The sequence below is a fragment of the Maylandia zebra genome, linkage group LG9, assembly GCF_041146795.1.
Source record: "Maylandia zebra isolate NMK-2024a linkage group LG9, Mzebra_GT3a, whole genome shotgun sequence".
In the NCBI taxonomy this organism is placed as follows: Eukaryota; Metazoa; Chordata; class Actinopteri; order Cichliformes; family Cichlidae; genus Maylandia; species Maylandia zebra.
In genome coordinates this window covers 23753464-23781042 of record NC_135175.1, presented here as the reverse complement: position 1 = coordinate 23781042, position 27579 = coordinate 23753464, and the positions used below count along the sequence as shown (strand labels likewise).

The following is a 27579-nucleotide window of genomic DNA, read 5'->3' as shown; positions in this document are numbered from 1 at the left end:
ATTCTCTCTACACCATGCATGAAATGAAACCCTTCAAAAGGATACCTGGATCCTTACTGGTTGGTGAGCTAGGCTGAGCTACATTTTCACTAAAATGTAACAAGTTAAGGAAAAATCTGCCTGAAATCCAGCAAACAAATTAAAAGAAATAAATAAAACAAGCCGACATGACCAAGCACAACATTTGTAAGGTAACGATGGACAAAAGTAGCATTAAAATTGGCTGAATTTGCAGCATTAGCTGCTGTGACTATAAGCAGAAAAATCATACCAAGGAATTTTAAGCATTAAACTTAGAAGGTAATGTGACTTGAGTGCCGTACCTTTCTTACATATATAACCTGATCTTTGAGTTACCTTAAGGTGAAAGCATTCACTTATCATATCAAATTAACAACTTCTGAGAAAATGTGACAGATTAGCAACAGTTTTGAGGTTAATGAGTCCAAACAAACAGGCATAGTGTGTTTTTTCGTCAGATTCCATTCAGTCTTTTAAATCACGTTTAAAAACGTATTTGTTTGATCTGGCATTTAAGGCGAATTAGGGTAATTTACATCTGGCTCTGTATTTAGATTATGTAATTATCTTATATTTTATATATTTGTAATTTATATTTTAGTGTGATTTTATTTGTACTGCGATTTTACTGGAAAGCACTTTGGTGTACTTCGGTCTTAAAAATGTGCTATATAAATAAATTTTGATTGATTTTGATTGATTTTGTCTAAAGAAAACGAAAACCACAAACGCAGTGAGACTTCCCCAACCTTACCAATCATAAAAGCCCCACCCAAAGCATTTCCGTGACAACAGTCTTGTGCTGTAAACAGAGACTTGTTTCTGAATGCCCAGAATTTGTTACTTGCAGATGAAGACAAAAAACCTGCTACACAATAAGTTAAACTGCTGCCAGTTTTATGGTATTTCTTTCAACACTCATCAGAAGAACACATGCAGCACAAATGTTAATCATTTCCCTGTTTTTTTTATGACAAACCTCAAATAAATTGAAGCTTTAAAGCTGTCCCATTAAATTTTCAGGCAATCTAATTACACAAGACACATTTACAGGATTAAAATGCTTCAATTCTAAAAAGCCTCCTACAAATCGGTTTTCTCGTCAAAGGAATTAGACTCCAGCCCTCCTAGCGCTGACTGAAAGCTTTTACTCCAGCTATAAAAAGATCGAGGGTTATCGGCCCATGCGCTCACGTATTTGCTAATCGATTAGAAACCTTTCCGAGAGTCTACTCTCTCATATTTGTCTAGAAGTAGCATGTTTGTCCAAGCTCTGCTGGTGGTACCACAGTGTTAATGTGTTTGCCTCCCTCTCACCCAGACACGGGGATGGATTTAGCCAGCGGGCTGCTGAGTCAGGCAGAGGTCTTCTACTGCTGAGAGATAAAGGTCAAGGGTCAAGTTGAGGCACATACTGGCTGTCTCTGTCTGGTTTGTCATCTGACTTCTATATTTAAACAGTGTTTTGCTTCTAAGCAGTCACAACATGCTTGGACCGAACTTGTCCTCTGGCTATTAATACTATAAATCTTGATGCATGTAGGGCTGCAGTCAACCCAATAAACTCTTGGTTGACTGCAACTGTACCAACCTTTTAACTAATTAGCTGATCACAGGTAGGCTGGAGAGGGGGAAACAGTGTTTGGACTACACTTTACCTGCTAGTCGTTTTAGCCCAAACCAATAGAATAAGCTAATATTATAAGCATGTGTACTTTTACCTTTAAGCTAACGCGTTAACAACAGACTGACGAATCTTTCTTTTTAAAGGAGAGATGAGGCTTCACATGCAGCTTGGTCTGGCGTCTACTGACATAAAGTCTGAATGTGTGTGTGCTTGCAGAGTTATTAGTAGACTAAACATAATTATATATATATCAGTTCTGACATGTTTGCACTCAAACACTATGAAACAAAAATGTTGGCAGACACCCTTGCTGAAAGATGGGCTGTGATATGTAAACTGCTGCCAAAGTTACACCCGACTCCATCCGTTTTAACCAAATGCAGCGGCAGTACCGACTCCTTCATTCCTCGCGTCATAGATTCAGTGGTGGAAACATTCCTCCAGGACTTTGGTCCATATTGACATGACGGCATCACACAGTTGCTGCGGATTTGTTAGCTGCACGTCCATGATGTGAATGTCTTCTTCCACCAAATCCAAAAGATGCTCTATTTGATTGAGATCAACAGTACAGTGTACAGTGAACTCATTGTCATGTTCAAGAAACCAGTTTAAGATCATTTGAGCTTTGTGACATGGTGCATTATCCTGTTGAAACACCTATCGGATGATGGGTACACTGGTCATAAAATGGGATGGACAATACTCAGGTAGACTGTGGTGTTCAATACTAAGGGGCCTAAAGTGTGCCAAGAAAATGCCCCACACCATTACACCTCCACCGGCCTGAACTGATACAAGGTAGGATGGCTCCATGCTTTCATGTTGTTCAAGTCTAATTCTTACCCTGCGATCTGAATGAGTCATCAGCACTAGGTGTGGTCTTCTGCTTCTGCAGCTGATATGCTTTAAAGTTCAACCTGTTGTTCATTCAGAGATGCTCTTCTGCATACCTCGGTTGTAATAACAGGTTATTCCAGTAACTGTCTTCCTATTAACACAAACCAGTCTGGCCATTCTCCTCTGAGCTCTAATATCAACAAAGCCTTTTCTCTCACAGAAATGCCACCCAATGGATATTTTTCCTGTAAACACTGATGGTTGTGTGGTCGTCTCGACCTTGTCCACATGTCTAAATGCATTGAATTGCTGCCTGTTCTAACCTGTGTAAATAGTTCTAGAACAAGTTAACCTCATAAACTGGTTAGTGAATGTGGTTTGCTGCTCATGCAAAATAAAAAAAGAACCATTAAACAAGTTGGCAGTGAAAATATAGTGTTTTTCTGCGGATGATAAATGAATCCATCCTGGACAGCTCTGAATATGACATTTTTCTCCTGAAAGTAACACACAGTCTGGACACAGCTCTGTTTTCAATCCCAACCATCACCGCTGGGATAAACTAGACCACAGCTGGGCAGGATTTAAACTGCATCCAAAGGCGTTTCCAAAAGAACAAAAAAAACCACCAACAACAAAGCGTCAGCTCAGTCAAGCTTCGCCATAATCCCAGCAGATCGCATGATGCCAGTTCAGCCCACATCAGCTGACGGCTCAGCTAATAACTTTTATGAATCATTAAGTTACTTTAATCTGCCCACAGTTATGTGCAAGACATTATGCATCACAAATCCAGGTTCTCCAAGGATAAATGTCTGCTGTCATTACAGTGCTTGGGTCTTGCTGCTACTTTGCCAGCGCTATGTATGCGCTCATAAAGAGTAGAGCGGACATTTAATGGGGAGGACATAGAACAGACTCATTCCAACAAATATAAATGACTGCAGATGAATATAACAATTTCCTTTTACAAGAGTCTTCACCACTGAAGTAAAGTGACTCAACTCATGGAAGATTTTATGATATCAGAGAGGAAATTTCAAACTGCATATTCAAATTCACTTCATGACTTAATATTTGTGAGCGCTAAAACTGAAAAAGCTAAATGCATCTATAAACGCTTCTGATTTCCAGGGAGCCGATCTTACGAGCGCGTTCTAAGAGATCATAATCAGCAGCTCAGCCTCCTGCATTTCAGCTTCCAACAAAGGATAAAAGATGGATTGCAGCCATGATATCTTCTGAGATTTAAAATAATGTGTTGGAGCACTTTAACACTGATGTGGGGGCATTTCTGTCTAATAAAGCTATGCAGTTAGTTAAATGTCATGCACTCTAAATATGTTTTTTTACTGTTGTTAAGCTGCTGTTGGTCCTCACATCAGAGCCAGAACATAAATTCATCAGATCCCTGCAACTTTTATCAACTCAGGGCCGTAGAGAAAGTTAAAGTCATCTTCCTGGACTCCCAGCATCCTTGACAGAATGCGTTTGCATCCTTCAGGAGCGTTATCAGACATAAAGAATGAGGTCATTTATTCACTTCTATGGCTTTTTAGAGAAAATTAAATCTGGCTTCTTTCTTGATGGATATAGGAAAGGAAGCTCTTCATGCTTTAGGCTTCCTCTTGTTGCTGTTTCTTGATGATTTTTTTAAATTTATTGTCTTTGTGTACTTTGTGTAAACGTTGTATTTATCATTACTGATTGCTTTCGGTCTTTGTCCAAGTTCCAAAAACCTTGTAGGAAATTTTCTACAGACAAGAGACGACACTGAAACATGATGATTCATGTGACTTTTTACCCCTTCTGTTCAGTTCAGACTGGATGTTTGTTGCTGTTATTACTTTGCTGTAATTTCAGTATCAGTTCATATCACTTTTTTCTTTAGAGCGCTATTATTGTTTTATTGATTTCCGCAGTCTTCATCAGCTCAGGCCAGCAGCAGGTGAAGGACAGGCTTTACAACCAAACCTGGATGACGCAGCTGAAAAACACTAAGCCAGCTACTCAACTCACACGTATGGAAAAGTGGGGCAGTAAGAGAAATGAAAATAACGGTGGGAGGGGAAATGAGATTGTGGAAAACAGATTACAGGGCAGAACATGAGATAAGGCATTGAGGATGTGTGAATGCCTGCAGCTGTACTTTGTTCTCCACCATCGTGTGCACCAGGAAGAGATGCGACAAGAGCCAAGGTGGCCTCCGTTCTCAGCAGCAGGTTACAGCGACCTCCAGCTTATTAAAAACACATCGCTCAGGGTCATTTTGGGGCGACTCACAGGAGCACGGACAAGCTATCAATAAAGCTAATCACATGTGGCACATTAACTTTAATAAGAAGGCAGCAGCGGGAGCCCCTGAGCCCCACTGATGTAGAAAGAGTCTACCTCAGGGCCTCTAACGTGTCTGTTTGTATCACATCAATCTATGAATTAAGATTTTACTTTTGAGGTTCTTTCCAGCTGGCGCGGGAATAGTTAAAAGATTATTTGGGACGTATTTATACAGTTTAGGACAAATGTCACCTTCCATGGTTTACTGATAACTAAAGCGATGGCTAGGCTCCTCTGAAGTCAGTCCCCATTGACTTTAGTTAAATGTCTGCTTTTGGAGAGTGAAATCTATGTGATATATAAGGCAAGCAGTGAAATTGTGAAAATATTACTTCAGTGACCAAAAGCATGACATTTCAGATACAAGCAGTGGAAATGAGCTTCCTCTGAAGCATGTCTGTGCTCTCCCTGAGAGGCAGGGTGAGGAGCTCGGTCATTCAGTAGAGCACATCGAAAGGAGGCAGTTGAAGTGATTCTAGCATCTGATTAGGATACCTCCTGGGTGCATCCTAGGCAGTGATGATGACTCTCGGCTGGCTTGGGAACACTTTGGTGTCCTTTGGATGAGGTGGAGGAGGCTGTCGAGGAAGGGGAGGTCTGGGCTTATCTGCTTAAACTGCTGCTCTGTAACCCAGACCCGCATAAGAAACAGAAAATGGATAAATGGATATAGATGGAGAGGTATAAAGAGGTATTCATTTGCATGTCTTATTTTGACATTTGAGTTAATATTCTTTCCACCATTTTCACTTCAAATTATGTCCTCAAACATTTCAGAAGTGATAATTCACAAGGTTCAAATCTGCATTAATTGCTCACTTTAGTTTAAACTGGGCAACAAAGAACATGAGGGTTACTTTTAAGCTTTTAAGTTAGCACACACCGAACTGGCTACCCACTGTTAGTGAGTGAAACCTTCTGGCCTTTAAAATATTCAAGATCTCGAAGGATGCACCAGACATGAATTAAAGTTTCTGTTCCACTGGGAGGCTGGCAAGCTAAGCTAAAAAGATAACTCAAAAATTGGAAGACAGTCAGCTAAACTTGCTAATGATGATAATGTCAGCAGATCCTGCAGACTGTGTTTTTAACAGCTATGAGACAAAAGGGGATAGAGGCCAACTCGACTCGTGCGCTTGATTTTCTGTTGCCTTAGCACTTGTACGTTACACTGGGATCCAAATCAGGTTCACTGATTTTAGGCTCGCCCACACGTGTCCACTTATAGTGATCTGATGAACTGTTACACCCCAAAGGGGATTTTTTTTTAAATTAAAAAGAGGATCTTACCTTTTGCAGAGGCCAGTCCCAATAACTCAGAAAACACTTCAAACACTTTGACAGCTGCAACTGGCTCAACAGCTTTGAACACAAGCCGGACTCAGATACACTGTGCACAGACACACAGCAGGCACATCAAGCTGGTTCTGACCTTTCACTAAATTCCCAATTCCCATTCTGTCCTAATGATGATGTGCAAACAAAGAATTACCCTCAGCGTATGATCCGATGGACCAATCATCATCTCTGATCTGATTCTCTGTAACCCCAGCATGTGGCTCCACATCCGTTTAGACAAAAGAAGCCTTGAAGCCTTGTTTTTTTTGTTTTTACACACCATATGAACATGAACTTCTCTGCTGGCTCATTTTTTCCATAACAGCTTTTTAGTTTTTGCATAATAGTGAAAAAAAAATGTAGTGGCATTTTATGATATTCTAAAAATTATATAAACCTTCAAATGACAGTCAAACTTTGACAGCAAAGAAATTAGAGATTATTGAAGGGCTGAGAAACGGGTGTTCAAAAGAAAACCAGCACACCTGCCAGCCATGCGGGGCAGGCTTGTGGCAAAAAGGGCATCAAATAACTCATTTATAATCATATCGTCTCCCTTCAATTTCAATTTTGGCTCCTCGTCGATGGATGGGATTTTCCGGGCATATATCAGTGGTTTGGCAGCTCCCTGGATAGAGGGGATTTTATATTTGACCCCCATTCAGTATGTGCTGGGAGGCAGGTCTTTCATTTCATCAAGTCAAAGACAAAAAATAAAGAAATATTTATTGCATCATAGACGTCAAATTAGATCCTCACAGTTTATGACTTAAATAAATGGTTTTAGATTAAGTTGGGTTGGCAGCGAGCAGGTTTCAGTTGCGATGATGGACAGTGAGTTGGCATCTTGACCACTTCAAGCGTCTGCGATAGCAGAGGCCTTCAGGTGCACGGGGAACCAGCCAGACATTTAATCAATAACTGGACCTCACGTAACATTTTTAGGTTTCTGTGGGACACCAGTTCAACGATAAATCCCTCCACACTGCCTCTGTCTCAGACAGTAACAAGAAAGAGAGACTGGGTATTGAAAAACACACTGCTTTTGTCTATTTTAACTTTAATAAGGTGGCCCTTAGGTGTAAAACTCTTCAGAAAATACAATAAAAACAACACACAGATTTGCAAAATGTCTCAATTTTGTCCCTGTGATTTCATTTTCCTAAAAAAGAAAACTGTTTATTCATTTTTAATTTAATTTCCTAAAATGTGTTCTGAATTTTTGTTTTATATTTTATAAAATTATGTGATGCATTTTGTATTTAGTGTCTAAAATGCTGCTTCTTGTTGAAACTGTTGTGTCAAACGTGTAAAATCTTCCTTTACTGATCTTTAATCTTTCTGTGTATTCTGTTTAACTGCTGTGATTTTTTTAGTGCTGCGTTGTCTGTTTTGCATTGTGTTTTCTAAAATGATGTTTTTGTCTTTTGCACCCCAGAGCTCCTCCACGTGTATGCCCCTGTAGTTGAGTGGAAATCTTTTATTGTCACTCATGCTGCCTCCACGGTGTCACTGCCACCCAGCCCGTTTGGGACAAGGGCATGTGTATTATCTTCGTACACTGGTATGAATAACATATTCATAATTAAACTGCTCGCACTAATTTCTTTGCCATTTAATTAGTCAATTCTGGGGCACGGGAGACAAAGGCCTTTAAATGGGAGTCAATTACCTCTTTATGATGCAGTTAGAGCACCACTCTAAGAATCCCCCCATAATAGCGGTTGTTTATCACATTCTTTGGACAAGGCTTTAGCTGCCTACAATTAATACTTTATAGGTTCGAAATGCACATGTTGCTGCTGAAAAGTGGTAATACATTTCAAACGTGAAGCGGCTCGGCAGTCCTCGAGAGGTGATAGAGTACTTCAGCAGGGTTGTCGCAGATCTGAAGAGCATTAATCCTTAGTGACATATAGTGAGAAAATACTTTGTGTTTAGCGACAAGACTAAAGACCCATCAGCCTAAAGGAAGGAAATTACTGAGTTGCCCCTTCACTTCCCTTCATCTTCTGTCTTTTTTGTCATGGGAAAAAAGGACAGCAAAGAGAATGACTAAATATTCTCAGATATATTCACACCCATGTATACAAATACCTGTATTTAATAGAGCAGTCAGACTGAGGCTTGCAGACTAGCCAACTTGGTTCTCACAAAGCCAAACCACAGACTTTGAGCAATTGTGGCTGTGATAATGACGTGCTGTTGCATTCTTGATCATAACTTGTACATTTCACCACACCCAGACCTACACTGATACCAGCATGCTTTCTCATGCTAGAAGCTACAGGGAAAAAAACCCCCAAAAACCAATAAACTCCCAGAGTTAGTGCAGGACAGACCTCTGGATTAAGACCTGAGAGTTTCTAGTTACTGGGGAAAAGCATGAGAACTGATACGAGCCTCTCCCTCTTTCTCCCATTTACAGTGCACACACACACACACAAAGGTAGCTTGAACACCTTTGCAATTTATCACCACAAAGACTCAAAGAAAGCCTTTGTTCCTGGCTCTGTGCAGAGCACTGCCAGTAAATCTCTGCTAGTCCACACTGGCGAGGGGACAGAAACCTGAACACCTGGCACAAACTAAACCATTTACCAGAACCACTTGTTGACGTGTTTCCTTTTTTTTAATGGTCCGTTTTTGTTTAGTCACACTGATATCTTTGAACATGTTGGATCAGGTCAGAGGAAGAAAGAGAAGGGGTCACTTCATCCAATTTCCTCTGATATTTGAATGTTTAAATTGGTTCCCTGCAATAGAGGCATGTTTGGTATTGTAGCCTTTTAAAGAGGTACTGGACACTGTCTGGCATGTTTCCCTGGGAAAATATGGGCATGGTGCCATTGCTTCCAAGAACTGTGAGAAGAGTTTTCTAATTTTTTTATGCACTAGTCAAATAGATATGTCTCAAGAACTTCTTTTTAAAAAAAAGGGCACAGATGGAAATGTGCCGTAGCTCCCACTAAGAAGACCAGCCTCCTGTTTACAGCTTCAGTATGAGCTCAGTCCAAAATTAGTTAGCCAGACAGCTGGGACACTCTGGAACAAGTTTGTCCAAACAAAAAAAAAATCACCCTGACCTCCAGAAACTTCTACTGGCCTGTGAGAACAATCCCTTATCCTCCTAATTCCTGGCAACCCTGACTCTTGGAGGGTCGAGTGATGAACACCATGGCCAGAAGAAAGCCATACACATGAGTTACAAAAGTTTAGTCTTCATGACTCACTCGACGGGGGAAAAGCAAAACAAACTGTAGAACAACGCTGACTGCTCTGTTTCAAGCACAGCAGCAGATGACGATGTCCAATTTTAATTCCCGGAGACTATAAAGATCCAGCATCTGAGTCAGTTTCAATTTCTTTGGTGTTTACTGTAAGGCATCAAAAAATGGCACTGAACCCACAAAGACATGCCTCAAAGCATGTAGAACAATGACGTGTTCACTAGAGAAAAACAGCAAGCCAGATCCTAAAGATTTGTTCAGTCCATAGAGATAAATGCAAGGTGGAAAACAAAAAAACATGCTGCCATCATCAAAGTCGCCATCTATTTTCAGAACTAAAGTGGTGGCTGTAAACCTTTTCGTTCCTCTCCAAAATGCTACGACCTGTCAGAGTCTTGCAGTCTGTGTTGTCCTGTGAAGAGCCCTTGCTGCGGGGCATACTTGTTCTTTGTCAGAATGAGTTTGGTGGGGAAAGAGGAACTTCTGGATCGGGGAGGCTGAGACACTTTCCGGGCAGACTAACAAAGGCAGGGCTGTTGGATCTACAGCAAGGAAAAGACTAAATGAGTGTCTGCAAGAATTCCCTTGGAGCTAGGGCTGCACGATTTTGCATAAAATGAGAATCACGATTTTTTGGCTTAGAATTGAGATCACGATTCTTTCACGATTTTCTTTTCCAGTATAAATATTTATTGCACTTATTAACTGCACATCAACTTCATAACAGTTGAGACTGAACATAAAAACAATAAATAAACATAAAAACAACAAAATGTTGTACTGCTTGAAATTCCGTCTCCACCTTTGCTCGACACTGCGTGTATAGAGCAGGTAGCGCAACAATAGAAAAATAGTTGCGGGACGGCACTGTGTAGCGTTTGTCTAGGGTGTTGATCATTTTCCTAAATCCCTCGTTTTGCACAGTGTTGATGGGAGCCATATCTTTGGTCAGGTGATAAGTGATAGCCTCCGTAATTTCTTTGTGCCTGCGGGAGTTCGACGTGTATAGGGAAGCGCTGTATAAGGTTCCCGTTATTGGTGTTTGGGTGGTTGACCTGGACGGATTTTCTCCTGTCACTTTCTCGTCATCCCTGACGTGCTCTCCGTTGTTTTTTCCCTGCTAATTTTAGCATCACACGGCACAGCTTCTGTATCACGTGGTATAAGGCTCCGCCCTTGTCATTTGTTGAGCAGGAAGAGTGAGCGCTTGTTTTCATGCAGATTACGTCCCGGATAAAAATGTGGTACAATCGTCGTTGTCTTTTTTTTTTTTTAAATTGCTGTCATTTGGAAATGAGATCGTACATAAGTATGAATCGAGATCGCGATTTTCTAACGATTAATCGTGCAGCCCTACTTGGAGCAGTTCAAAAAGATTGATTGAACAGATTTAAGCGTGTGCAGCATTAGCAGGATAATAACTGCAAAAGATACATGTTACACCAGACAGCTGTAAATTAGAGGAGGGAGAAAACAATGGCACGAATGAGCCTGCAATTGATGCCGTTTGGTGCGAGTGTGCTAGCTTAATAAACCAATCAACAAACAGAACAGTAACAGCATGTTTAATGTGACTGCGATCACTGAAAAAATGTGGCCTTTTGGCCTTTTCTGGCAAAAATTATGTCAGCAAGGGCAGGAAGTATGGCACATTACTGCCAGACTTTCAGCTAACTGTTAGCTTAACATAGCATATGTTTAGCTGATATTTTTCAGACGATAATATCAACACTAACCCTTCAAATGGAGACTCAGAACGGGGATTCACACATGGCATGGTTTTTGGTACCAGATGGGCTTGTCTGAGCATTTCAGAAACTGCTGATTTGCTGGGAGTTTCCCACAAAGTCATTTCTAGGGTTTACAGAATAGTCAAGAGAAAATATCCAGTGAGGTGTTATTCTCTGGGTTGTTGTTGGGAGACGTCAGAAGAGAATCGTAAGACTGCTTCATACTGATGGGAAGGCAACAGTAACTCACGTTCCAACCAACATATCTCTGAACGCACCACACATCGAACCTGAAAGCAGATAGCTACAGCACACCCACGTAAGCTCTTTCTGTTAATGTTTAGGTATGACCACAAATATGGGAGTAAAGCTTAAAACCATCCCAAACCGCACTTCACAGAAAAATGTGGCCACAGCTTTTCTAGCAATCGATTAATAACTTTAGTGTGATTGCTGAATTTAGTGCAGCGGTCAGTTATAAGAGTGCATTCCTGAAAAATCTGCTGTTACTAAAGTAAAGCACTGCACACATGACTGATCATTATTACCATGGTACCACTTGATCACTACTCTAAGTAGTAAACTAGTGATAATATATATGCTAACAAGGGCACGTTTTTGGGACTTTTGCTTTTAAAGATTGTTATCCCTGCAACCGACTGGGGACCTGTCCAGGGTGCACCTCGCCTCTCACCCTATGCCGGCTCAATGGATGTTTTCATAAATATGAAGAACGACACCTTCCTCCAAACCCTCTGACTACCATTTCAATTCAAGGGCGGACCTAATTGAAGAACGTGATGTTACTAGATGATTTTAGTGAGAGGTTAATTTGAAGATTCAAAAACACTGGTGCCACAGAACCAAACTGAAGCTAGTTTTTATTTTAACAAAATACTGGAAAGTTTCCACCAGTCCTTGAAACCTAACTAAGTTTACAAGATTAAATCTGTAAATCAAGCCAACCAAGTGCAGGTTTTTGTGTGTGTTTGTGTGTGTGAGAGAAAGGTTTTGCTTTTTGCAAAATAAAGAAAGCAACAAAACAACAGTGAAAACTGCTGCTTAAGGACTAACAGACACATGCACAGAGCGAGGCGAAGGCATGTAGCAGCATGCCATGAACCCCGTGAGTGACACTTGCTTGAGTGGGACAAAGCTAAACCATCGCTCCTGCTGGGTGGAGGATATGAAGCCCGCTGCAGGGTGGTGTGACAGGCTGCTCGGCTGGGTTGACACCTTATCTTCTTTCAGCATGCCTGGACCGCCTGAAACATCACACTCTCTTCTCTCCTTCATGATAGCAATGCATGCAATGCTTTGTTCCCCTTTGGAGAGCTGCTGCTTTCAACCTTCCTTATTGAGTGCATCATATCTTTGCATCATTTCAGTGCATACAGGATGCATACAGTTTTCTTATTTTACACAGCTAGGTTATACTATGAGCACTGGTAGGGTTTTTTATGTATTGGGGAAAAAAGGCCCAGAGAGAGGTCACGATGCTAAAGTATACAAATAGAGTAAATATATAAGCTGATATGTTTTTTTGAAGGGAAAATTAGATTTCATGATTCTGTAACACCTGCAATTAATTTCTGCAATTACTCCCATTAGACACAAATAAAAAGACGTATTGCCATAAAGTGTCAAGCATGAAATCACTCCATCTGTGTTTCCCATCATTACATCTTCAGGATGTTATATGAGGTTTTAGTTAACAGGACTCCTGTTACAGACCCCACAGCTGACTGACAACCAGCCGGCCATTTTATGTTATGCTACACATAAAATTCAGCACTCAAAACCCGACTTTAAATACCAGCGACTTGCTGGCCTGTATCAGGCCAAACCCCTCGAAGACCTCAAACAAAGTGAAGAAAAAAAGATGATCCAGTAAACCTTTGCAAAAGTGCAAAACTAAAAACAAAGGGGCAACACTGTGCAGGTGAATGTATTAACATGGGAGAGATTTACTTCAAAGGCAGCATGCACGTTTGCAAAGGGGCGTCAACATAAAATATGTTGCATTGGATGTTTTGTGGAATTCATTCATAACTATACTTGTTTTGTACATTGATATTTTCTGTCACGATCTATTTCACAAGAAGAAACTGAGTCTACAGTAAAGAGGAGAAAAGAGTTTTGGAGTCAGTCCATCTCATCTAATTAATCAGAATTATCAGTGTAGTTTCAATAGGTGGGTCGTGTGGCGGTATGCCAGGTGTACGCAGTCCTGGGAGACAACTGCGGCTCGTTTGCATGAATCAAGAGCACCTCCTCCAAGATAGAAAAACGTTCAGCTTTTCAAGAGGCAGTATGGGACTCATTTTATTTTTCAAGGTTTATCGAGACCACACATTACTTTTAGTTGACAAAACAAGAAGATTGAATTTTTGCAGTTTGACAGTCCACTCATACATAATTTACAGGGACATAAACCAGAAGGCGATCGAGGAAAGGCTTCGAGCAGCCTCCAAAAACAGTCAGCCAGCTGTTTTCTAGGATAACACAAACATACAAAAACATTACAAAACTTTTATACCTTCGGTGGCTGTTCTTGTTTCATGGTTGGAATAAAAGGGATAGTACAGTACAGACCTGAGCCTGCATTCAGGTCAGATGCCAGAACAACCGCAACTGGCCAATTTCAGTGTGAGGAGTGGGGACTCCAGAAGAAGGTCATTTCTGTCGCTTGCAGTCTCATTTTATCAGTCACTACCCACCTCTCGTGGTTGTAGGTGAGGGTAGAAGCATAGATCAACCAGTAAATCGAAAGCTTCACTATCATGCTCATCTCTCTCATTTTCTCACTCATAAACAAGACTCCGAAATACTTAAAGTCCATAACTTGGGGTAGCAACTCATTCCCAACCAAGCGTGGATACCAGCTTAGAACCACACTCAACTGCAAACCGCCCCAATGCAAGCTGGAGGTCATAATTGGTTTAAACCAACAGAACTACAACTGCATTTTGTCAGCAATGCAAACCAGGGTCATACTATTTATCGGTAATAGATAGCTTGAAACAATAGGTCCAATACTCTGTACCTGAAGCCCTCACTGGGGGAAGTGGTCTTCTCCAAGGTTTTCTCCAAGTCCGCAAAACACACGGAGACAGGCTGGACTATATATCAGTTTAGATATCAGTGTAGTTGCGTTGTGAACCAAAGTAGAATCCAACACATGATGTTGTTACTTATAAGTTCCAATACTGATGCGATCCAAAGTTAGCCGTCAGCAGTAACAAACAGGCAGATTTCATCATCTCTAAAATATTGCTGGGATAGTTTTAATACTTCAGACTGAAAGTGGAAAACACGTTGTCATTCTGTTTGTCTTTCACCTGCTGGTGTGTGGAAAGAACGCAGGGCTCACTTCCTATTTAAAAGTACCCTAAAGCTTGGGACATGTTAATAAAACAGTTGTTGAAACATAAAAAAGCTGCAGATATTTTCAATCTTAGTCACAGACACTCAGGGAGGCACACACACTTACAACAGACACTAAAGCAAACAGCAAATCTTCCATGAACTCCAATTCTCACATGGTCTAGTACCAAAATAAACATAGACTGAAACTGACAGCTTAAGTACTGTTTATAAGCCGGGCATTTTGTCCTGGAAAAGCCAAAAACAGAAGAAATGGAAAGTCTGGCTGAGATCCTGGATAGAGTAGTGTGCAGGGCTGTACAGAGGACAGTCAACTGTTGCAAATGCTACACCTTCACGCCTCGGTCGAAAAGTGACATCATTGGTTGTTATAATGTGCAATGAATAGAAAACCCTTCAAATAAATTCTATAACAATGACAGAAGATTTGTTTTTATATCCACCCACTAAATACTGTATAATAATCTGTAGACTGTCAATACAAACTCGGTCTGGTTAACATATGTTTGATCCTTTGTCAATGCTACATCCAAATTACTGGAAAATCTGCAAAGCAACTGTGAATTGATACACATTTCCTTCCACTATCATTACACAAACATCAGGAGTCATTGCTGGGGTTAATTTTCCAATCTGCAGTCAATTAACTGCAGCAGAACAGCCAGATGAAACCGGCACTAGTGAAGCTTTTATGAGGAGGAATGAAATCAGTGTAAAACAAAATATGTTTCCTAGAACACCAGGTATAGAGAACATACATACATATATATATATATATATATATATATATATATATATATATATATATAGCTTATTTAGGTTTAAATACAGAAAACGTCTGGCTTAAGGCCCGATAAGAGTTGAGTTTGCAATGACTCTAGATGTACTGTACAAATATACAAAACTCACCCAGCCAGTCCTAAGTGCATTTAAATGTGCCAAATTTAACAAAACATCAATATTTTATGCCTTATGAATAAGAAAAGACTTTTTTCCACAACTTTTCATCTCTAAAGTTTCCAATCACGCTGTGATTCATTCTGTTCCTGTTGCACTTTGTTTTTTATCATATACAAACTTCTTCCTCTCAGAAATTCAGTGCATGGACTGCAGCATGTTTAGATTTTTGGGAAAATAAACTGATCCAGAAGCAAATGAGGCATGCAAACACTTAGTCACTTGTAAATGATTGTTGTACGTCTGAGCAGAACATTAGTTTGACAATATGTAACTGCAGAAGAGTGCCCAGGGGAACTGTTTTCCTTTATTGCTACCCTTTATTTTTCCTTCCTATAATCTCAGCTATTAATCATCACTCACTACACTTTAGAGTCCCATATTTTGATATTGTTCTGCTGTTATTGTCTCTTCTTTCACTATGACGGTCAGAAAAGATGGGCAAGTGCCTGTTTTCTAGGACTCCGCCCTTTCTCGGTTATCCTCTCAAATGTTTCCCAATGCAAAACACAACTCCTCCTACCCAAAATGAAAACTATTGTGCTTGTTCCACTCTTCCACGCTTATGATCTATTTCTTACATCCCTCAGCCGAGTCTAAGGGAGGAGCAGATAACAGCCTTACTGTGGTCTACTGGCTGCAATCATCTGCAGAGAGGGGATGTTTCTGATGATTGGAAAATGCTTGTCATCTTTCACTGACATCCAAATTTGCATAGCTTCAACCATCACAAATCTCCTGGTCCTCCATCTGACCGTTTCAAGCTTACTCTACAGACATGATTCTTGCCTAGCAGTAATCATTAAAACTATGTGATAGCTCAAGCAGCATGTTTTAACAACTGGATGTAAAGGAACTTTTGAACCAATAAGAAAAAAGCTTAGAGTAGCTTAACTGCACTGGGCTTCATTAACTAGTGGCCTCTTTGCTTTTTGTTTCTGAGCCTATTGAACTCCGTGTGGCTCTCCAGCCCTCTAAAGCCATCAGCGTGAGCTTCTCCTCGGACTAAAAGGGGCGGAGGGCTGAGCGACAAGGGTCAGGCGTGACTAATGCAAGAACCTGGTGCTGCTGTTGGATGCTACTAAGCGGGGGTGGGTGGGACGATATGCCATGGCCCGCTGTTGCCACATAGAGGGCAGCACAATAAACCCAGCCGCCGTCGCCGCCCCTCCCTGTCTGTCACCCCCTCAGACCACCCCCACCCCCTTCATCCATTCATAGCAGCTCCTTTCAGCAGGTCATTCAGTGGGGCCGGTAAAGAAGCTAGCTCATTCTGTCCGTTCTGAAATGTGCAATGTCAGAAAAAGGGAGAAATGGTGGGGGCGAGATTCCGAGGAGGCTTAAAGAAGGAGAACAACTAAAGAAGACCGAGCTGGAATCTCCTGCTTTGAATCAGCAGGCAGTTTGTGTTGGGAATCACCTCCGAAGCATGACGAAGAGAAGAGGGAAATGTAGCAACACTGCAAATGCAAAGGAATTTGCATTACTAGTGTTGTAAGACACAACTTAGTAGTGGCCACAGGCATCAAATAATGACAATCTGTCACAAGATTGTGGCCACAGCAACACCGCTTTTACACACTGTTGTCATTTTAGCTCAGTCTTTGCTTCCAGTTTAATTAGCGTCTGGTTTAGGGGCGAAAAACTTCTTGATTAGGCTCAGAAAAAGATTGGGGTGATGAAATAAATTAAATAAATTCAAAATATGAATCATCCTTCTCAACATTAAACCTGCTTTGCATCTTTGTACCAATTTGGACTTGGGCTGTGGTGAATCTTTACCCTACCCAGCATTCATGCTTGTGCGTGCTGTTAATTACCTTGTGGTCATGTCCTAGTGTTTCATGTGGTACCAGAAATAAAGAATATCCTTTGGGGTATTTTTTTCTACTTGTTTGTTTTTCCCTCCTGGGCCCTTTATTTTTGTTTTAGTCAATGTTCTTTTTTTCAGAGTCCTTCCATTTTTCAGTTCTTTGTATATTCCCCCATATTCAGTTCAGCTTAACTCAATTCTGTTTTATGTACATAGCGTCAAGTCACAACAACAGTCGCCTCAACGCAGTTATATTCCAATAGTTTCGGCAATCTCCCTCCAGCAATCTGCTGATAAATGTGTCTTCATATTGAGGCGATGTTATTTTCTTACCGGTGAATTTAAAACCTGTGGCAAAAAAATAAGTTGGATATGCACAGAAGGAACTGACAGCACTGACCATGCCAAACACCTACAGTACATTTCCACTGTGATGTGCATCGTGGCATAGCTCACATCGTAAGGTTCAAAGGGGTCTGTGTTTATGACATAGCCTACAGCGCAGATTTAACACAGTAGTATAAATCCTCTGTTAACAGTAGCATGTGCAATTGTGATGCCACAGGGTCCTAAAAAAGCACATGTTGGAGGTGAGACCTGCCCTGACCCACAGTGTAATGGCATCAAGGAGAGTTTTGTGCATATACCTCTGATGACTTTGACTAAATTCCAATACTGGAATAAATAAGAGAAGGCTCATCTGTCATCATTTTATCTCCAAAGTTTCAGCTTTATTTGTTTATACTGTTGATACTCCAACTTTCCCTCCTGAGCCCAGAATTAAAGGTTTTTTCTTCACCTCTGTTTATGCACAGACTGAAAAGGACTTAAAACAGGTGGATTTTAAAGCACCTGATGTGCCTGAGATCTCGCATGTTCAAACTTGTAATCTCTGTTTTGTGTCTGAGACAGAGAGAAAGAAACACGTGACTCTGGACACAGAGGTCATCAATAAAAGCTTAGATATGCGGTTTGTTAGCTAGGAACATAGCTAGGTATTTTACCCACAAGAATAAAACCAAGGCATGAAAGTCTTTGATGGCCAGCATGCATTTTTCTTCACAGCTCTCATTTTAATGTGCCTCTGAGTGTGCGCCTGTAGGACTGCAAAGGCAGCTGCTGGCAGCGTGATGGATGAGGAGCGTCATGTTGGAGCTGGAGACGTCCACAGTCGCTGCAGCCTGTAAGCTTTTTAACCCTCTATCAGCCTCTTCCAGCCCGTGAAGAAACCCCACTCCCAGCATCCGCAACGAAATGAAATTCCACACACAACCGCAATCTTAGCACATTAACAGCCTTCAGCAAAGGCTTTTAAATCAGACCACATCATTACATGAGTCAAGACTCTCTCTCACGCTCTCCTTCTTATTCCCCTATCGCACATGCAGATACTCTCCAGGCTCTGGTGGAACATCTCTTTTTCCACTCGGAGAAAAGCAGCAGAGTGAAAATTAACCCCAAAATCAGTGTCAATTTTCTGAGAGTGCCCCTGTTGAGTGTATCTCTGGGTGAACATCCAGAGCCACAGACTGAAAGCTTTTAAAAAAAACAAATCCTAATGCACTCACAGGATGTTGTGTAATTTCGCCCAGATGTGTTCCACAACTCATCTAACTAATAAAGAAGAAGGGAATGTTTCCACCATTGCTGTGATCTCAGCTTCTAGTGGAGTTGCTCAGCCACTTTCAGAAGGCCTGCGAGCTTTTCTAAATGTGAATGGTGCATTATATCATCCCAGAGGACCTACAGAGAGTGGAAGAGTCCACCTGCACTCTGTTAATACAGGCCTATCTAAAGAAGGGCAGGGGTTGCTCCTTCCAGCGGATTTGAGGTCAGCCCACGGCAAGGGAAGCACCTCACCCAGATATCTAAAAATACTGTCCCACATACAGTTTTGCTGCATCCAGCTCAAGCAGGAGATGGACTGATGAAGGACTCCGAGTGTAGCGCTGGTTTGGTGGGCATTCCTGTAATCTGTCTACCTCTAAAACAAGCTTTAATACCAGGCGAAGGAAATGAGCCGACAATTTAATCTAAGCTCTGAGCCTGGAGTGTGGCAGGATTCGTAAATGAGACTGTGTGAGAGTGTAAAAAACACGAGCAGCACGTGCATGCCCCTGTGCAAACCACCACACACGCAGCTGATAGCATCGTGCTCTCTCTCTCTCCCAAACAGGGCCAAACAGCCCTGTGGTCTGCACTCACACACACATGCGAGTTGAATTTACAGTCACTGTCAGCAGTTGAACATTTCTCTAACCACTATCTGATACGTGATGAAGATCTGCTGCCAGCAATAAAAAAGCCCTGGGAAACACGAGCTGGCCAGCGCGAACAGAACTGATGCTGGCACGAACTTCTCCCACCGAGGGCAAACTGACGTGGGATGGGCTGAGATTACAGATTTGTGTGTGTGTGTGTGTGTGTGTGTGTGTGTGTGTGTGTGTGTGTGTGTGTGTGTGTGTGTGTGTGTGTGTTTGTTGGGGGGTTCAGGTGGACTACAGTAGGGATATTGTTTGCACAGGAATCCTGATTCTCCAGTATGGACTTTGTCTTACAATCAAGGACATCAACAGGATGAACATCTAGGTATCCAACCTGAACCTTAAATAAAAGTAAGAACTGTGAAAAGTTGCACATGGTTGACACTTCCACCTTACATGTCAGAGTGGGAAGAACAAGGAAGAGGAAGCTTGTTGTGCTTCTGCACAAGCTGAATTAATGCGAAAACACAAAAAATCAGCCGAGCTCGGAGGCAGTGCATAAGAACATGCAGGAAAAGCAAAGCAATTAAGTGAACCTTGTAGTAGTTGGGAAATTATGATAATTAGCATCAGATCAAGTCTACTCGAAAGGGAGTAAGTTAGTGGGTCATGACAGCCTTCTTTAGGCTAATGAATTCTTAAAATAAAAAGGAGACAGGATGTTTGTCCACTCTTTTTTTAAAACACACAAGTGGATCTCTGCAGCAGCAAACAATGAATTCTGCGCGTAAAACAATCTCACGCAGAGGCTAACCAGCAGTCCACCTGTGTCTGCATCATTTCTCCTGCACGCTTTGCAGAGGAGACTTATGCACGAACTTGGCTCTTTAAGGCACAGATCTCAACTCGGTCCTAGCAGGTTAATGCCTGATGGCTAACGCGGTCTTCTTACCGTTACTGGCTGTGATCTCGGCTTGCACATTCCACACACACTGCAAAACTAAAACAACTCCAACAAAAAGGTCGAACGTCTTCACAGGCGCCATATCCAAGTTCCCGCTGCCGATTTCTGCTCAGTATCCCGATTTTTTTCTTCTTCTTCGTCTTCTTTTAGAGTCCGTCTCTGTCACGCACAGACACCGCTTCCCCGAGAAGACTCCGTAACTCTCCTGCCTGTCCTGCTGCTTTTAAAAGGGAAACCTGCCTGCGCTGCACTGAGCTGTTTTTTTGTTCCAGCGTGTGCCACGCCGCGCGCTTCTGGACAGTAAACGCGCTCTCCGCCTCCAAAATTAAGCAAAAATAAATACTAGCAAACAAAGTGACCGCATAAATACGAATCTCAGTCCTTGCACTGTAATGTCATCCCACAGGACGGAGATGCAGAGCGTTAGTCAGACAAATAAAGGCTAAAAATGCGCTCCTGAAGAAGAGTGCGCTCTCGCCGTCATCAACTCCTCAGAGCCAATGACCCTTCTTCTGTTTGATGCTCCGGGTGTGCAGAAGCTGGGGAGGCAAACCCAGCGAACAGTCGCGGACACAGGCAGGTATTTGAGTGACGTGGGAAAATATTGCGAGCAGAAATACTTTGGAGGTTCAGGATGACGCGTTTGTCGACTGAAGGCTCCCCGGTGGACAAAAGAGACTTTCACTCAGAGGGGCTTGTTTTTATGAAAGATGGAGCAATAGACACAGCAGACTTTGGCTGTACAGAAGTACAGACTGGCTCTATTTTTAGTGTCCGTCTTACGTCTTTTCCTCCTCGTGCATTTCTTTCAATTAAGAAAAATCTGTAGACTCCACTTCTGTCCCATCGCTCACCTTTCCCCTAGACTCAGGTGAGTGAACTGTGAGAGCGCCCTCTTCAGATACATAACATTAACACTTTTGTTCTATTGGAAATAGCTTACTTCTTCACTGATGGTGAAAATACATGAAATAGAAACCTGACTTTTTCTGTTTAAATGCACATTATCTTTTCCTGTGACTAAATATGTGGAAAACTTTTGAAACCATAACCGATAAATAAAATGAGCTATGCGTTAACTCCAAAGTGATGTTACTTAATTACACTTAATTAAGCTTAAGCATCAGTTAGATCTTAGCTCTAGAGGTAAAATTCCGTATTAAATCTCCGGTAAACAAAGTTGCAAAATACTACAAGCAAAAATCAAAATAACATGGGAGAGATTTACTTCAAAGGCAGCATGCACGTTTGCAAAGGGGTGTGTGTGTGTGTGTGTGTGTGCCTACAAACCTCAGTGGAGAAAAAGATGAAAACAGTTGTAAAAATCTGAGAGGACAAATATTTTGCACAACTCAGGCCCCTTAAACAAAACAGATCAATAAATACCAATTAACTCTATAGCTTTGTCAGTAATTAGTCATTACCTTGATTAGCCTCCCTGTCTACTTAGATTCATACAGAGCAGCATCTGCCAACAGTGCAACAGTGATGAGATGGGGATTTGTTTCTGCACTAAATACATTTTACTGTGGCATCAAAACAATCAGATTTTTCTCTTAGAATCATCACTTTCCCTTTTTTCTCTAGAAATATTTCTGAAAACGTGATAATCAATCATAAAATAATTAAGAAATGAAACAGATGGAAAACAGTAAAAAATATGAGACACGTGCAATAACTCCAGATCTCCAGATATCATGTTTTAATCCTTCTTCAGTATCAAAGTAACTTATTGACAGCTGTACCGTCATGATGATATGGCAAAGACAAACGGATAATTGTTAACTGAACATATTTATTTGGGCCAAACTGGTGAAGTGTCACAAAATCTTCTAGTTTACTTCCCTGAGACATTAAGCAATCCACAGTTAAAGCTGCAAGAGAAACTACCAGGAAAGGTCAGGAGTAGGAGGTGAACTACTGCCTAACTCACAGCAGTCAGTGAAGTTTTTTCATTCAGTGTCTTTATTACTTTTAAGAATAGGGGACAAACCTGTTTGGATTCATGTCAAAAACTTACACTGCACTGAAATAACACGTGAAATGTCCTTAAAAGCAGTGTGTGATGAAAATGGCATAGAAAGAAACTGTTCCAGGTAAGGTATTTGATGGACTTTAGTTTGGAAATAAAGAGAAATAAAGTTAACATTTGAAATCTTAATATATATGTCTTAGTGTATTAATTGTTTTGAAAGAATAGGAATTACTGAGGTACGGCAATGGCATGTGTCATCAGAATCAGAATCAGCATACTTTATTAATCCCTAAGGAAATTATGTGGGTTACAGTTGCTCCAATACAGTACAAGAAAGAGACTAAACTATCTGACAATGCAATGTGTTGCAGATGTATTGTCATGTGCCATTTATGTGGCCCAAAATCATTAGCAAGCCAGGCTGAACATTGTATCGTGTGGGCCTGAAATTTGGTGGGCGTGTGACTGACATGCAGAAGCCAGTGTGGCCCATAAACTGCAGCTGTGGGGCACATCTGGGCCAAAAATTCATTTTGATCTGGGTACCATGATCAACTTTATTTATATTTAAATTTTGTGTTATAATCTGGATATTTCTTTATTAGACCTATTTTTATTAGTATGGGTATTTTGTAATAATTTGTATTATTTAGTATTGGTACTTTAACTTGTTTGATCTGGTCCTGTAGTAGAGAGATCCTTCAGACGCTTAGTTCTGAAGGATCCTTTTTCACATAAATGGAGGCCATTTATGTGATAAGGGAAAGCCCATCTCTGAATTGAGGAGGGGGCCTAAGGGTACATCTTATGTATTGCAGCCATTCCCCAACTCTCTGTGAATGGTACCAATGGCCATTGATCAGTGGTTGTTCATCAGCGGTGATAGTTTCAGTCATTATGCAAATGTACTGTTTATAAGATTTGGAGAAACCTGCAGTCAGCTGAGACTGAAGAAGTCACTTGGATGAGTGACGAAACGTTTCTCCCACTGAAAACTCTACATCCAGATGAACAGAATCAACTTTTGGGAGCTTAGTTCTGTTATTTGTGTGAGCACTTCACTTTTAGGGATGTGCAAAAAAAATGACAAAAAAAGAGAAAGAATGTTTTGACATGCATTTTCTCTACTTTCCTCTAAAACAGCTGTAGGAGACATTGTTATGATCATAAGACTCAAATAAATTTCTGCTGACAGCACCTGTCCACGATTGTGGCACATTCATTTCCTCAGATAAATCCCAATCACCCCCGGCACGATTGGTTCAAACACACACCCCTTCTCCAGTTACAGGGGCTTACATCAAGTGACTGCAGCGCAAACACAAACAATCCCACCCAGGTAGGGATACACAATGCGCTGCCCTGTGATGTATTCCCTCATAAAAGGAGATTATTGCTGACACGTGCAGTGTGGCCATTTAAGCCGTAAAACATCTTTTAATCAGATGCAGTCCAGTGTCACCATGCCATGTGATTTAGCTCCCGAGGCTCCACACAGGCTCTGCAGCTCTAATCGTCACAGCACTCGAGTCTCAGCAGCCACAGCTCTGCTGCTGTAATCGCCCCCTTCCCCAACTTCTGCAGAAACAAGCTGACCACTCTGAAAATCTCCCACAGCATCCTCCTTCAGTATCTCCCTAAGCCACCACCCCCCCTTCCCCCAACCCCTTCCAGTGTGACATAAAGCAGGATCAGACACAGTCACTCAGTGAACTTTTGCTTGGCTGCACACCACACCACACTTTGCCTCTCCAGGGGGACTTTAAAGAGCATCAAAACGTCTGTGACGAAATCAGTGAAGTGAAATGGGAGGAATCAAGAGCTGCTGGTCTGAGGGTGGTGGAAAGTGTGAATTTTCCAGCGAGCGTTTGTGCCTAGAGACTGTCCCCACATGTTGAGTTGCAGCGCAGCATGTCACACATTTATGATGTTTGGCCACTTAAAAAAGCGGAGAACAAAGAGGCCATGTGGCAGTCAGACACCAACAAACTGAGAAGAACAAGCGCCGCTCTGTTTTGGCCTTTCCATTAGAGCATTGCTTATTATTACCTTTTCCGTCTCGCTGCAAATATTAAGGAGACCCGAAAGCACACAATAATTGCGCTTTGCTTTGAGTGGAAACTTGAAAATGCTTTGCTCTATTGCACAGTCGTATTTAGAAGTGGTGAGCCTGGATAGCAGGAAACTTATAATCACATGAATCAGACAGACAGCCTCGCCTGTGGCACAAACAAACCTGGAAATGCACACAAATGCAATTTAAAAGTTCAATAAAGAAACTGTTTATGCTTGTTTTTCTTCTTCTTGTGACGTCTTCTCCATCCTGGTCCATTCCTGCTCTGTTAGGGAGCGGGGCCGGACCGCAAAACTACACCTGAGCAGCAGAGGCTTCGAGCCATGTTTATGTCATGTGATTAGGTCCCCCTTGTAAACAGGGGCAACCGTGTCAACGTCCAGGCTGTGAAAACACATTGGTGGATTTGTACTTTTCACACTTCATAATAAGAAAGCGCCAAACAAACATGGCTGCCACAGTTCAGTCAAAACAACTGATCAGTAAGATCATCTCTACAGTCACACAGCTGTGTGTGTTAAATTAAGCATGGTAACTATGGCAATCTTTCCCATCCTTTCCATCCATCTGACCACAAATAAACATGGCGGCTGCTTTTTTCCACTTTTTAATGCATCCACTAGCGAGTTGTTTTTGTTGTTTTTTTGTTTTTAAACCAAAGCCAAAAAACAATAAAAGTGCCTTTTCTAGACCAATATTCAACAAAAATCTAACTGAATTCATGTGCATATTAGATAGATAGATCCTCCTCCTGCAAGTCACATGGTTTGTTATACATGGACTCTTTTTAAAGAATATATGAACGTCATCCCTGTAAACAGCTTGCAGGTGTTTGGATAAAGCATCGATCTCTCAACCATAGGCTATCTTTAGCCAATCAGATCAATTAATCAGGATCTGGTGAGGAAAACCAGCTTGCAGTCTGAATAGCCTTGCAAGCCAGCAGCGAGTTCATATAGCCAGCTTGGGAGTTACAATATCATTAGAAAATTACTGCAGTCTTTGTAAGAACACTTTATGCATAAATGCAGGCAGTCACATAAATAAAAGAGGAGATGACTCATCTGTTGCTACAGAGCTTAGCTGCAAACGTAATGACCTTTAGTTCCTCAGAGGAAGCTGATTTGACCACACAGCTTGTGATCTCACACGACTGTGATCTTGTGAGGCCTCACGGGGCAATCATAACATCTGAACTGTGACTGGTTAGACTTGACAAACTGTACGGCTCATCAGGAATGAGATGTCAGAGGCAGAATACCCGAACAAACAACGTGACTGAACAGTGGTATTTGGAGTGATGTGAAGAAAATATAATATCAGCGTTTCCTCTCTTTACGAGTTCTGTGCAGTAGAAGCTGTCAAGGCCACATTGTGGAAGTTAACAGAAGAAAGACAGCAAGAAAAAAAGTGGTTTTATTTTGTATTTTTGTACAATACAGGTGAAAGCCTCAACTATCAACTGCTGCAACTGCATTTTGTGGATAAGCTGGTTGTTGAAGTCTGCTTTTCAAAGCAACCGTAATCACTGCAACAGGAGTCACTATGACGTCATTCTGCAGCTCCACTTATCTGTATAAGAAGGTTTTTGTTGTGCATTTTTCTCTGTGTTTGTTTTACATACCAGAAATGTTTACTGCCAGCTGCTGCACGCATCTGTGATTACCAAAAGACAACGGAGACCAAATCAAAAGTTAAGAAGAGAATGAATAAAGGGATGTGAGTTATGTGCAAGTCTTGACTCACACTTCTTCTTTTGTTCTCCACATGTATGGCGTTATTTTTGTGCCACTATTCTGAGCGCAAGTAAAAAAATAAATTGCAGGTGCAAGTGTTGCATTTTGAGGAGAAATTTATTTTGAGCAAAGAAAAGCTAAATTTGCCAATTTGCGCCAGAAAGAGGAAATCAGCGGATGTCGCGCTAAACAACAGCAGCACGTTCAAGCTTGATAAGCTGCTGTTAGAATTTATTTAATATTACTTTCTAGTATCAGCTGATGTTTGCTGGAGCCACAGCTGTAAAAGCTGCTGCTCATGATATCGGCTTGGATATGTGGTGAGAGGGAAACATGAAAGTGATACAAAGCATACATATATACCAACAAGACAGTGTACGTCACTGTCACAACAGCGTTTGTTTTAGTTCAAAGGCTTTATGGGTTTTTTTGCATCCAAGTCTGTGATTGGCTGGTTTTGTGGCACAAATATAATGGTGTACAGAAAGAGTTGAGCGCGCACGGGCAGAAATGTTGAGAGCGCAAGCAACACGTTGCGAGCGAGCGCTAGTGCAAAAACTGAGCAAGAGGGGCTGCTATTGTGTGTGTGTGTATGGACACCAGCAAACACTGAAATACATTTTTTGCACGCAGCAATGAATTTTGTTCACTCAAATTTAGCTTTTCTTCACTCAAAATTAATTTCTCCTCAAAATGCAACACTTGCACCTGCAATTTTTTTTTTTACGTGCACTCAGAATAGTGGCACAAACATAATGCCATACCACATGTCCATTTTCCTCAATTTTGTAAGGTCACACTGCACACTATGGTGAAATATGCCAAATTTTCATGTTGGGGATAATCTTGTTTGTACAAAAAATGCAATTTTAAGACTGTAAAACTGTTATCTTTGGCATTATCTTTGACCTTCAGAAAGCCTGGAGAATGATTGCTCAAGACCAACATTAGAAGATAGTCTGGCTCCTTAGAGGAGGGATGGATCAGGAGTTTTGCAGCAAGAAAGAGTTGCTCCGTGACCATAAATGTGCAAATATTTCAACAATAATGTTTTGCTACTTTGTTTTCCAATAGGTAATAATACGGTGACATTTTTTCTGTTTCAAGCTTGTTTGCTGTCAAATGTCTGAATAACTTTTTGATCCTGTCACTGTGAACAGTCCACCACCCCCCAACATGATAACCACAATGAGCATCAGATTGTTCAGACTGACATTTAGAAAAATGTCTTTACTATCTCAGTCAAAGAGAAATGTGTGGTTAGTTGCAAGCTCCTCTGAATACTGAAAGGATTACACAGAAGATAAATATAAAAAATGGGTTGCAGGGCTTTTTTTATAACCTGC

At 41.3% G+C, this 27579-nt stretch overlaps 1 protein-coding gene across 1 annotated transcript in view; it reads right to left on the bottom strand.

The window, feature by feature from the left end:
• plxdc2b (plexin domain containing 2b) overlaps nt 1-21235 on the bottom strand; it is a 118923-nt gene extending 97688 nt beyond the window's left edge. Inside the window, exon 1 of the mRNA XM_004546845.5 lies at nt 20437-21235. Coding sequence (XP_004546902.2) covers nt 20437-20530 — 94 coding nt within the window. The 5' untranslated portion in view covers nt 20531-21235. The remainder of the gene's footprint in view (nt 1-20436) is intronic.
• Nucleotides 21236-27579: the final 6344 nt, after the last annotated feature.